The sequence below is a fragment of the Colias croceus genome, chromosome 12 (genome assembly GCF_905220415.1).
Source record: "Colias croceus chromosome 12, ilColCroc2.1".
Lineage (NCBI taxonomy): Eukaryota > Metazoa > Arthropoda > Insecta > Lepidoptera > Pieridae > Colias > Colias croceus.
In genome coordinates, this window is record NC_059548.1 from 1627336 (window position 1) to 1640718 (window position 13383).

At 32.1% G+C, this 13383-nt stretch overlaps 1 protein-coding gene across 4 annotated transcripts; it reads right to left on the minus strand.

The window, feature by feature from the left end:
* Positions 1-876: 876 nt before the first annotated feature.
* LOC123696212 (glycoprotein-N-acetylgalactosamine 3-beta-galactosyltransferase 1) lies at positions 877-12805 on the minus strand. 4 transcript variants are annotated; one of them, XM_045642275.1, is made up of 9 exons: positions 12572-12805; positions 10471-10516; positions 9236-9366; positions 6179-6411; positions 5698-5836; positions 4810-4906; positions 3661-3787; positions 2832-2986; positions 877-2576 (listed from the first exon to the last, which is right to left on the minus strand). In XM_045642275.1, exons 2-9 carry the CDS (start codon positions 10483-10485, stop codon positions 2382-2384), a joined length of 1092 nt encoding a protein of 363 aa, XP_045498231.1. In that variant the 5' UTR covers positions 10486-10516; positions 12572-12805; the 3' UTR covers positions 877-2381. The 4 variants fall into 4 exon arrangements, with proteins under 4 accessions (XP_045498231.1, XP_045498232.1, XP_045498233.1 ...); XM_045642276.1 differs by lacking the exon at positions 10471-10516; XM_045642277.1 differs by lacking the exons at positions 10471-10516; positions 12572-12805 and adding an exon at positions 9524-10013.
* Positions 12806-13383: the final 578 nt, after the last annotated feature.

A 13383-nucleotide genomic window follows, 5' to 3' on the forward strand; every position in this document is an offset into this window, starting at 1 on the left:
CAAATCACAATCACAATATACTTTATTCAAATAAATTGAGCAAACAAATAGGAAATAATTCGACGCTTAAATATAAATAAATACAAATATGTACACAATAATCATAATTGGAACATAATTATCACGAAACATAATTGACTATAAGAAATATAATTTTTAATAAATCTAGCTTAAAAAACGGAAATTACAAGCTTTCAAATATTTCAACAATTACCCTAGTGACTAATTATATAAGACGGTGCCAATCGAAGCAAGCTTGTACAAAACAACTACAATTTCTCTTAAAACTAAAATTATACATGGAAATTATTCAGATCTCAGTTGAAATTAAATACTTATATATATTTTAATTATATTTTATAAGCTAGGTCTACAATTTGTTGGTTTATATTCTTTGGTAGCGGTTTTGGTCATAGGCCGTATTCAGAAAGAAAGCTGGAAACTTATAAGCGCTTACCGGCGCTTGTCAGCGCTGGTTCGTTCTACACAAAGGAAGCAGGTTGAAGCAGACCAAGACAAATTTTATATGGCAGCGCCCAGCGCTGAACAGCGTATTGAAGGTTGTCGAAACTTGTCGGCGCCGTTCAGCGCTTATCGGCGCGTGTTTATATAATATTATACTAGCTGTGCCGCGCGGTTTCACCCGCGTGGCTCCGCTCCTGTTGGTCTTAGCGTGATAATATATAGCCTATATTACTCGTGGATAATGTAGCTTTCGAATGGTGAAAGAATTTTTAAAATCGGTCCAGTAGTTTATGAGCCTATTCATTACAATCACACAAACAAACAAAGTTTTCCTCTTTATAATATTAGTGTAGATTCCTGCGCGGGTTACCAGCCCTGATCAACGCCAGTAAACGCTTATAAGTTTCCAGCTTTCTTTCTGTATACGCCCTTAGACTAGTCTTAAATAACTTATTTACTAATACCTAATCAATTAATTTGTGGTATAAATATCTGCAATTTGTTACACAATCACAATTTTCAATGAATACCCTCATTTTAGTGACAAATTAAATCGTGATATATAATCATTTTTAATATCGTTAAATAAACATTTATTATGACGTGAGTATTATTTTGTCTTTTAAATAATATCTTTTATAATGACCCTGATAAAATAATTGGGAAAAATGCCTAAAATAAATATTATACATATCACACAATATGTATTACGTATATGACACAGCCAAGTAGTTAATGTAGTTCCAAATTATTTGCCTAGCTCTTTCATCGATTGACTGAATTTCAATCAGGCCTTGTTTTTAATTAATTAAGCTAGTTGACTGCGACATATATACAGACAAATTATATATTCGTACATGATATAAAAAAATAATATTTTGATTTATATAATATGTATATCAACTTATACAAAGATTGGCAAGATTTAGCTTTTCCAAAGTAAACTTCGGAAGATAAATAAAATGTAGTATATTATTATCACATTAAATAGATTATGAATGGAACATTATACAATCATTCAATGTGTTGCCATTTTTCAACTTTTACAGGATAGGTAAATTCTATTTAGGATTGTTATAATTTTGAAAATATAAAATTGACTCAAAATAAAATGCTTATACGACTTGTAAGAAAAGAGACATATTAATTATTTTCCTTCAAAGGTACATAAAATTATGTTACGGTTTGGAAAATCAAGAGCTTGATATATATTTTTTTTTTACTAATATGTGAAGTTTCTGACGTTTTTTTAAAATCTTCGTTATTAATAAAGTTCAAGCTACTAGCTTATCTAGTACTTTAGCAAATATTATATTTTTTCAAGCCTACTTTCGTATGCCAATATTATTTTGAAGGCATTTTATTAACAACATTAAACCCCCCCAAAGTCTACGTGGCTATGCAAAATTTAAGATTACGTATTGTAAAAAAAAAAATATTTTTTAAAAAAATTCTTTATAAGAAGTTGTATTAGATCAATATATTTTATTAGTCTTCACCTAGATCCAACCTGAATCCTCTCAACACTTAGCATTCATTAAAAAAATCCTATCTTTGGTATTTTTAATCCAACGAATTCAAACCTAGATCCAAGCAATATAACTCTTAGGGCTGATTTTTCAATCCTTGGTTAAAACTTATTCATCGAATAACGTATTAAACTACCATTTCAAAAATATATTATATTTGTCCGTATGTGACAGTATACAACTATACAGGTGACATTTTAAAATGTTCGTGTAATACTTTATTGGACGGATAAATTTTAACCAACAATTGAAAAATCGGTAATTAGACAACAAACATATTTTAATCATGGATTATCTTGATCTTTCACCCATCGCTTTCCAACCAAATTCCTCTTTTTCATACCACTTTAATAAATGCACTTAACCCCACGACTAGTTCTGGAATGTTCACGTGCTTGTGGTATTGCCCTCTATTGCCCCAAATGTTGCCCTAGAGTTGCCCTCGTTGCCCCTAATGCCCCCGGTTGCCCCATAGCTTACTCCGTAGGGCCTCAAATGGTATATAAGGTAATCTAGCACATACATTTGCTCGGGTTCTACGTAGTGGAATGATACTGCGTGGTCAGAACAGCAGTCTAGGCCCTGAAAAATATCATTTTTAATTAATAATATGCAAAAAACCTTAAAAAAACTGTTGTTATGATCAAACTATTTTATTAACATGACATGAAAATAAACTATTTTTCATAAAAAAACCAATGTTTTATTTAATTTTCCTATATTCCCGGATAAACGTTTATCCGGGAATACGTACGTCCTTCGAAAATAAATTAATATTTAAAAAAAGTTGGCAACTCGAAGGTCCAAATTTTTAAAAGTAAAAATTATTATACCTACCTCATCAGAAGGGTAATAGATGTACTTCCAATACCAGAAACCCTTATCTTTGTTGGGGAAAAGGTGATCTTTTGGCCCGAAGGGGAAAAATCTGCCCCGATGTAGCGAATCTCGACTGTCCATAGCTTTCACACCTATGTGTTCTAGGCATATACCTGTAATAATAATTAGATAAATTATAAAAGTTATATAATAGTTGTAAATATATTATAAAATGTTCTATCGCATCATTTGAGGGCAGGGAGTTTAGGAGTGGAATGGAAGTTATTAATAACTAATATATATGGCAAATAAACAGCACAAAATTAACAAATCGATGCAAGGGTAATAACACAAATATATCAACTTCACAATACATCTACACTAATATATAAAGAGGAAAACTTTGTTTGTTTGTTTGATTGTAATGAATAGGCTCATAAACTACTGGACCGATTTTAAAAATTCTTTCACCATTCGAAAGCTACATGGTCTACGAGTAATATAGGCTATATATTATCACGCTAAGACCAACAGGAGCGGAATAACGCGGGTGAAACCGCGCGGCACAGCTAGTATATAATAATTTAACACTACATTACTTTACTTAAACTACACTACTAGACATAAAAATCGAAAACGATCACTGATCGAAAGAATAGCACCATAAAATATCTACATCGCTAAACTACCGAAATATTGAATGTGTATGATGTGAATGTACTGTGTGTGTGTGTGTACGTGTGTGCACTGTATGTGTATACTGTATATATGTACTGTACTAGTATGTACTGTATGTGTATGTACTGTACTTGTATGTACTGTATGTTTATCTACTGTGTATATTTACCCATCTCAGCGTCCTCCGCACCGTGGTCACTGGGCTTGCAGAGGTGCGGCGAGGGCAGGCCACGAGTCACAAATCTCTCTAGTGCCCCCGCACTTAGTACGTAACCAGCTCCACCACTCATGTAGCCCTGGTATATAAGAAGGCATTCACGTATTTTTTATATATACTATACATATAATAAAATCGTAGGAAAGTCAAAACTGTACATTGAATAGTTTTTTAAGACTGCTTGGGTGTAGATCACTACAATAGATACCAAATATATAGTTTTTAGAATTTTTGTCCTGTTGTCTATGTCCAGGCTAATCTCAAAAAGTACTACATGGATTTACTTCAAATTTTGAACAGAGATTACTTGAGATTAAATATTTATTCAAATAACCGCCATATTTCGTGATAGTAATGTTCAAAGTCTCATTCATTTTTATAGTATAGATTTAGTGTATTAAAAATAGTTTTACTGGGAAAATCCTGGACAGGATATTTTTTAATTAATTATAAAAAAATCTTTTATATTCATTTTTTATTAATCGGATCTTCTACTAACTGTTTCCCAGAATCGAAGACGCATGTTAAAAAGATCTCGCACAAGAAACTCTGTAGTTACTATTTCTTAGAATACTTATCCGTACAAATTTCCAAACCGAACTGATTAATTTAAATCAGTAAATAAATTAAGTTTGTTTCCACTTTGATTAGTTATTATTTTTAATTTCACAGATTCTATGAGGTTAATTTTCAATCTGAGTTTCATCTATTTTGTTTTTATATGAGCTTCGTAAAATAATCAATGTACTTACTGTTCTTGAAAATAAATTTTATTTTATTAATTTTTTATGGATACAAAATAAATCATCAAATATTACTGAATTTAATTTATTTTAATGCAAATATTTAAGTTATTATACTGGAATATTAAATACTTTCGAAATGAGATTTTTTATAAATTTTGAATGATTTTTTTTACCATCAAGCCATGGCTTTTCTTGACATGAGAATTGTTAAGTAATAGAATGCTTTCGATGAAAAATAAATTAATCATATCATAACTTCTTGTTGTTTTGGCATCATACAACTATTGTTTTATTACCGTTACGTTATATTAAAAAAGTAAAGATATTTTCAAATATAATTACTTAAAAATCTCACCTGCGGTGTAAACGGCTTGAATCTGCAACCGAAGTATATTGGTTCTGCGCTGTCATACTCAGAGAGCATATAACGTAAATTTTCTACCACCACATACCTGAAGAGAGACAAATCAATACAAATAAGTGAGATATGAAAGAAAAATAAAGAAATATTTCTTATATTTCTTTTTGTATTTTTTAAACTATTGCATAGCTTCTATCGCGGGCCTTGAGCGCGGGGACCGAATCCAGAAATTGCGTAAGGAAAAACCTCACGCTCCCCACTCCGACGGGCGGAGGTGTGGCTTGAAGGCATAGCATGCAATAGCGCAACCGCCCCACTCCCCGAGTGCGACACGTCTTTTTTTTTTGTTGGCAGTACAATAAAGTATTTAAATAAATGAATAAATAAATAATAATGTTTCAAATTCAATCGTCTTTTATATATTTTAATGCAAATTTTTGCTTCTCAATTTCACCTATTAATTTCTTAATCAAAAATGACGTCAGCGATAGAGAAAACAATAAAAAGTGTTTTTTTTATGAATTGATAAAGTTTATGCAATTAAAAAAACATAATATTACATCACTAGCTGCGTCCCGCGGTTTACCCCGCTTGGCTCCGCTCCTGTTAAGTCTTAGCGTGATGATAGCCTATAGCCTTCCTCGATTAATCGGCTATATCTAACACCGAAAGAATTTTTCAAATCGGACCAGTAGTTCCTGAGCTTAGCGCGTTCAAACAAACATACTCTCCAGATTTATAATATTAGTATTAGTATAGATTATATTATTTTTCTGTATCATAACCTTTCTGCCAATTTTCACACAAAATTTTTGCTCTATCATATGTAACAAAGAACCTCCTTCCTTGAAGTCGGTTAAAATAAATTTTTCAAATACTCACGTATCATCATCCGCCTTCATGAACCAATCTGCGTCCCTCCGATGATGTTCGTACACGTATCGGAAGGCAGCTTTTGTTTTCGCCCATAAGTAGTCGCGTCCTTCGTGAACTGGCAACTTTATCGTGGGCAGAGAATCGTCTGGAACATGTTGAGAATATATGTTATCTTAAGAAAGGGTGGGAGAATAGATCGATATTGCTTTTGGTATTATTTTCGTTCTAATAAAACATACACATTAAAAACATTGTCATTCATGTTAACTGTAACTAGTGCCTAAGTTTCAAATTACAATTTAACCACCATTCACTGCACATGCTTCTGCAAAAATTAAAATTGTTCTTTTTTCTGAACTTCTCCAAAAACGATTATTCCACCATTAAAATACACCTGCGTTGTTTTCTAGCCTAAGTCTCAAATTAACGTATTTTCACAGCTATTTAAACTAGTCAAGTATCATCACCATCTACATAATCAACCTACCCTCAACCGTGCTCATAAACAACAGCTTATTACACCGCTTCCCCCATGTAGCCTTCACATGTCTCGCCTTTCTCTGATGGTTGTTCGGTTGCGTCATCACCCAGCAGAGCACCTTGACCTTCTTGGCCAGCTCATCAGCGACTGTGCGGTCTTCATCTCGATGGGCTGGTTCCTCGCTACCATGTTCTATGACACTACCTATAGGATGCCGCTCGAGATCGCGGGCTGATTCCCTGAAAGTTCGCTATACATTAAGGATCGTATCTGAGCTGCCTGTGCACGAATACGAAATAATTTGCACATTGATAACATTTTTTTCATATTCTTAATTCATATTTGTATATTGTGAAACTAACGACTACTGCAGAGATTTCTACTATTCTTAGATTTATGGAGCCAGAGGATTATTTATGGACCCAGGGGAATAATGAAAGGGGGGTTAAATTAAGAAGAAATGGTAGTCAAATATATTAAAAATAGTAATAAACTGGAACTTTATTTAACTACATCGGATTATACACGCTTGTTCTACACTTATACACACTCGGTAGGCTTTTTACTAAATGTCCTTTTTATAAATTATGACATCTACAATGTTCTTCAAATAAATTGCAAACTGCAAAAAAGCACCTTTTCTCTTTCATGATGAATAGAATATTATCAAAGGCATTGTTGCCGACAAACATGATACTAAATAAAAAAAAGACGTGTGGCACTCGGGGACTGCCGCGGTAAAGCTATTGCATAGGCCATAGCATGCCTTTAAGCCGTGCCCGTCGGAGTGGGGAGTGTGAGGTTTTTCGTTACGCAATTTCTGGATTCGGTCCCCGCGCTCAAGGCCCGCGATAGAAGCTATGCAATAGCTTAAAAAACAAAAGCTAATCTATCGACACGAATTACCTTCAGAATACAAGATGAATCTTAAAGCTTGACGTGACTAATCATTTTTTTTTTTTAATTCCTTGAAGTAAAACATGTCTGATCATTATGAAGCCTGCAAAGCTAAAATTGAAAAACTACATGCATTTTAAAATAGCGAAAACTTGGTTTCATCTTTACAAGATGCAAAAAAATCACTTTATTTAGCTGAAGAACGATACCAAAAACTTTTATTTCTCCGCATACATAATTATATCTGTCCGAACTTTAGAAGGTACAGAAATGGAATCAATAGGAGCAGCATTTAATTCGGTAACCTAAATATTCTGTTATTGGAATTGTTGAAAACTTCAACGATATAGGTACATATAGCTGACGTTTGTCCTACTTCATGCGAAGAGCCAGCGCGCACGAGCAACTTTGTCTCCGCAACTATTTTGTCTCTCCCATCAATTGTATGGGGAGTTGCGTCGCTACGTGCGCGCACTTTCATACTAGCCCATGGGTGGAGAGAGAAAATAGTTGCGGAGACAAAGTTGCTCGTGCGCGCTAGCTCTTATTGTTTATTATCCTAGAGGTAATAAATAATAATTATGTACTTAGGTATATTAGAGAAAACCGTATAATGAATAAGTATATAATCCCATTGCTTTTCCATTTTGAAGAATTCTCGATGAAAATTTTATAATGAAAAAGAAATTTGTTATAAAAAATAACTGCAGTTTCATGCGAAAATATTATTATTACACATAGACAAAATACCTATGATGTCATCCCATCATTACAATTTACATCGATTTATAATCTATGATCATTTTGCATAAATGCTCGTGAACCATGAAAACCATGATAATATGAAAAATGCATTGTAATAAATTACACGAATTGCTACCACGCGTGATTGGCAATTAAGTTTTATGTGGCAGAAAATTACATTTACATAGTAACTGAGTTAATTATACATAAATAAATTGAGACATTGTGTACTTCTGTTAAACATGTATGAAGTTGGTACAAACGAGCCTCGAATCTATCTTAGTTTTGGCTGTATGCCAAAGAATAAAATAAAGTAAAGGCTTTGTTAAATTTTTTGTCCAATAAATTTAAAAAAATATAACTAACTAGGTACATAACTACCTACATTTACACCGTGCATTTTGAGGAAATTCTATCTAAGCATAGTTGTCGATTAGTTTATTTTTGTTAAAATTTGAAATTGATTTAGAATCATCAGCTGTTTAACTTTTATAAGGGAAGGAAACAAACTGTTTTAAAAAAGCGATTTTTTAAATCTACGCGTCTTATAAAAATCACTAGCTTTCGCCATTGTCTAATAACTCATAAATAATCTTCATCTACCTCTTGAATCACTCCATCATAAAAGAACTATCATTATAATTTTAAAGTTTTAGCATACGTACGGCGCAACACGACATGTTTTATACTATGTAGCAGACACAAACGGAGGAAAGGGACTTTGTTCTATATTATGCAGTGAAATAATTTTAGATGTTGAGGTTTTATAAATTGCCTATAAACTGGTCTAATATATCGTGAAACAGGATGAATGACCTGATTGTACTCTACGTCATAGAGTTTTATTATTTAGGACATTAAGTAGAGTCCTCAGTCTCATTTATTCTTTGTTTTCGTCACATGTGTTTTCGTTATTATATTTCTTGCCAGACAAAACGACCTCTGCTAACCTACATATTATTTGATTTATTGACTATTTCGGTACTCGCTTTTCCTAACATTTATTCGACCATAAATAATTATTATCAAAGTAATTATTGAAATACTTCCTTATTAACGTTAATTATTCTTATCAAAAATAACATATTTTAAATACAAAAATGTATGTAATGTGTTACACAAAATATTTAAGTATTGAAGAGTTGTAATTACATAGGAAATTACCTAAAATGTATTTTACTGTGCAATGTTAACACAAAAAATAGCCCTAAATATTTTACATATTTAAGCTATCTAATATCTATGGAATTTCTACTTTGTGGAACATTAAGGAATTACGTTCATAAAAAGCTCTATTTTACAATCGAACTAACCTGAACAAAAAAATAAGAAAAACACGTAGCACATTCAAGTTTCAACACTCCAATCTTTTCGTGCAGGCATAGACAATTGAAGCAGCATGCAAACATCAGCAAACGTTACCTGTACGACGACCAAGCTACGTCCCTTGAGAATCCGGCGGATGTTAATAGAATGTAGGCAAAACTAAAGCCAGCCGATATCCCGATCACCAGAGTTAGCACAAACCGGCGCCCCATCACCCGGCCCTCCGCCTGCACAGTTGCGTACATTGCGTTCCAAATTTAAAAAGCACCATAAACAATTCCAATTTCTTTTTAAATATTTTTTTTATAAAGCAAAGGCTCAGCGCCTCGTGTGTTCACGCAACGAGTAGCTAAACTCCAATGTATGAGTACGTAATTTATTTACCATTTTGCCGAGTAAAATGTGAACGCTACAACTATAACAATGAAGTTATGAGAATTTTATCTTATGCACTATTTTATAAACATTAAATACAATCAGTCTTCAACTTATATGGCGATAAATAGCAATAATTATGTCCATTTGATTGTGTATGATTCGTTTGGCGCACTACAGTCTATTGAACTGTTCCAAATGGAATTTAATGGGTTTGATTGTATCTAGGTCTATACACATTTCGGGATAGCAAACACAATGTAATCTAATTATTGACAGAACAAGTCTCATCTCGTTGGTGTGTAGTCACACGGACAAGCGCGTTATCTCCGCGTTATCACATCTTTCCGACCGCGCTGACATTAAGCTGATTGTCCAGTAATAAAGTCCTTTAGGCATTTCCTGATTTGGACTATTTACATTAGGTACATACTAACTCTGATGCCATGAATAGACAGTTTACGACGTAATGACGAACGTTATATCTCAGAGTAAGAATAAGTCTCATTGAACTTAACGATTTAAAGGCACATCTTTATAATACAGTTATCCACATACAGAGAGCACTTAGCCATGTGTCACCACTCACCAGACATGAATTTGCCGCTCTTTTAAGTGGCTCCGGAAGTGGTTTACTTACATACTCAGAGGATTAACAATATTCTTCTATCGCGATAAAAAACCCGTATCATATCAAAGTCAAAAATCGATTGTTACGGCATTATGGCGGCATATTTCAATAAAAATTCAATTTACTACTGTTTGTATTTAAACCATACATATTTTTTATAAAATTTCATTTCTGACACAAATTAAAATTGAGATCATTTTTTAACCTACGCCATTTTTGTCCAGACTTATTAGTCTATGGTAAAATTTTAAATTTCGAAACGATTACATATTATATTAGTTATAGTAAATTTTTCTGGATGTACTCAATACATGAACACACTTACATATTTCTGTCGCATCGTCTACAACTGTGCGTATCGGCTAGCGTGGCTGAAATGTTATTCACATACATGTGTTTACATACATGTTTGTTTGTTTATTAGTATTTGTTGATAGTGGGGCGTGCTTCAGATGTTTTCAAGACGTGTTTGTAGATTAGTAGTATTCAAAGAGTTGTTAAAATGTAAACATATTTATAGTTAACAAAATGTTATTTAACAAAGGGTTAGACACGAAAATAAATCACATTAAGAAAATAATTATTGCGGTAATATTGATACGAAAATTTTGTGTTAAATGAAATTATTGTCTATGAAGAAATTAAATAACTAAATAATTAGAAACAATTCTTCAAATAAATCATGAGGAAAAATCGTAGATGTAAATAAAACAAAATTGACATCTATTTTACTATGAACTGAAATATATTACTTAAAAAAAATATTTTATAGCATTTGCTGGACAAGAGCTTAGAAACAAAGTAGTACATAGATGATATTATTATCAGAAGTTTAACTATTTAGAATAATTGTCGAGTAACATTTATTACATTGAGAAGATCAATGGATGGTTTTAATTTTAAATACATAATATTGTTACTAAAATACAAACATTATTTTTAGTTTTATTAACACAAGAGTTTATTTGACACAACCCTTCTGCCACCGTTTTTGCCTGCATAATCTAAAACTTAACAAATTATATGTTTAAACTTTCCACGAGAACCATATTATCCAGAGTGAAAACAGAATAGATATTGCACCAGAATAGATATTGGTGCAGTAGTTTTTGAGTTCAAGGCAAATTGACAGAGAGATGTGGTGGAGGACTTTATCTTATACATAATATATTTAATGACAACTTTAAATGTAGAGATATATATCATTAAAACTTTGCTTTTAAATACTATGGCAATGGCACCTTAAAACCATCATCTTTAAACAACAATCTATGTAAAAAAAATCTACTAAAAATTAGAAAAAAAATATATTTACAAGTCAATTTGTATACCCAATTACTAGTCACAAACCAGTTAACTCTTATCAAATTCACTATTTAAAACATTGAAAATCGTTGTACTGATAAGAACTATTACAAGTATTTTTCCACTAATTTATTTCTGAAGTGTTAGTGTAATATAGCTTTAGATATTCATAAAGAACACATGATCAAAGTGTATTCGCCTTAAACCTTCGCACGTCCTACGCACGTTATTCGCGCGTAACTAAATCTGTATTTTATAGTAGGACGCGTGAGAGATTAAATAGAGACATTAAGAAAAGTGTTATTGGATAGATTCTTAGATATACTATACACCTAGCAAATTAAGTTAGATTTATATTACTCATTAGCCTATAGTAAAAGGCCAGATCGTAATTTTCAATAATGATACCGTAGATAAGTTCATTATTTTAGTAAAAAAAAAATATTTAAAGGCCTATAAAAGCTCATCTTAAATAACTTATTTAAAAGATAAATGCTATAACTGGATATAAGCGATTGAAAAACCTATTTAATAATGATTTTTGATTAACATAAAAACCTAGTTCAATTTTCTTTTATTTGGTATTTAATTAAGAAATTCATTATCTTGCAAGGATGTCATTTTTTTAAAATTAATTTTATTTCAAAACTGTTTTAAAGCAAATGCTTTTATTATAATTCATAGATCATTTCAATTATGTAGGTCTATTCATAAATTTGTTAAAAAATCATCAGTAAAGTTGAAGTAGGTTACAAGGTGTAAATAGACTGTGCACATATTCAATTAATGTACCTTTTTCTTCATATTAGGTAGGTAACTTCTAACAGAAAATAAAAGATCAATAATAATTATAGACTTTTAACATAAAAAAGAGAACAATAAAACCAATTTATAGATACATTCTACATTGTTTATTAATTTTATCTCGGTTTTAAACACATTCAAACTATACGTTTATTTTAAAGAAATACTTACTTAGCAAACGTTGCCTTAAAGCAAATATCGACGCTTCATTTTAATGACCAATATAACGCAAGGGAAGTAGTTAAAGGATACAAGTAAGATAAGAATATTAGCATTTATCGTAGTGTTTAGTTAATGTTAGTAATAAAACAACTTACGGTCATCGTTGATAAGTTATTCTATCGAAGAGCGCTGGGTTTGGAAATGCTTTTTCATCGTCAATTGACTATTTTTTTCTAAATATATTTTAGCTTTGCTCCACAAAGACTGTGAAGTCTTCCATATCTTCTGTATAAATTCAAGCACTATTTAAATTTAACAAATTTGAGATTCATTTTTAAAAGCCATCACAAACATTAATTTTTGCGATTTGTCAACATAAGACTTGAAAGTCGCGTTTTATGTGTCAAATATTTATTGACAGAGGTCTTTGTTTCGCCGGTTGTCAAATTAGTTTCACAATCTCACAGAGCAAGCATTGTTTAGTCTGTTTTGGTCATAGTTTTGGTCTGTGTTTTTAACCGACTTCAAAAAAAGGAGGAGGCTATCAATTCGGCCGGTATTTTTAACCGACTTCAAAAAAAAGGAGGAGGTTATCAATTCGGCCGGTATGTTTTTTTTTTTTTTTTTTTATGTATGTACACCGATTACTCCGAGGTTTCTGAACCGATTTACGTGATTCTTTTTTTGTTCGATGCGGGATGGTGTCGAATTGGTCCCATAAAAATTTTATTCGGATAGGCCCAGTAGTTTTTATTTTATGAGCATTTTTGTCTGTAGGTATTTGTGAATTTTGCAAGTGCAAGTTTGAAGTCGGTTGTTTTTAACGCAGTTATTACTTGTTAAGCTATTGCATAGCTTCAATCGCGGGCCTTGAGCGCGGGGACCGAATCGAGAAATTCCGTAGGTAACGAAAAAACATCACGCTCCCCACGGGCGGAGGTGTGGCTTGAAGGCATGCAATACTTTA

Excerpts from the sequence above, each read along its gene's own strand:
- LOC123696212 (XM_045642274.1), bottom strand. The coding sequence starts at position 9,384 with ATGTACGCAACTGTGCAGGCGGAGGGCCGGGTGATGGGGCGCCGGTTT. Across the intron at positions 6,412-9,235 it reads GTAGCTTGGTCGTCGTACAG|GGAATCAGCCCGCGATCTCG; the intron begins GTAACGTTTGCT and ends GCGAACTTTCAG. Across the intron at positions 4,907-5,697 it reads ATGAAGGCGGATGATGATAC|GTATGTGGTGGTAGAAAATT; the intron begins GTGAGTATTTGA and ends GTCTCTCTTCAG.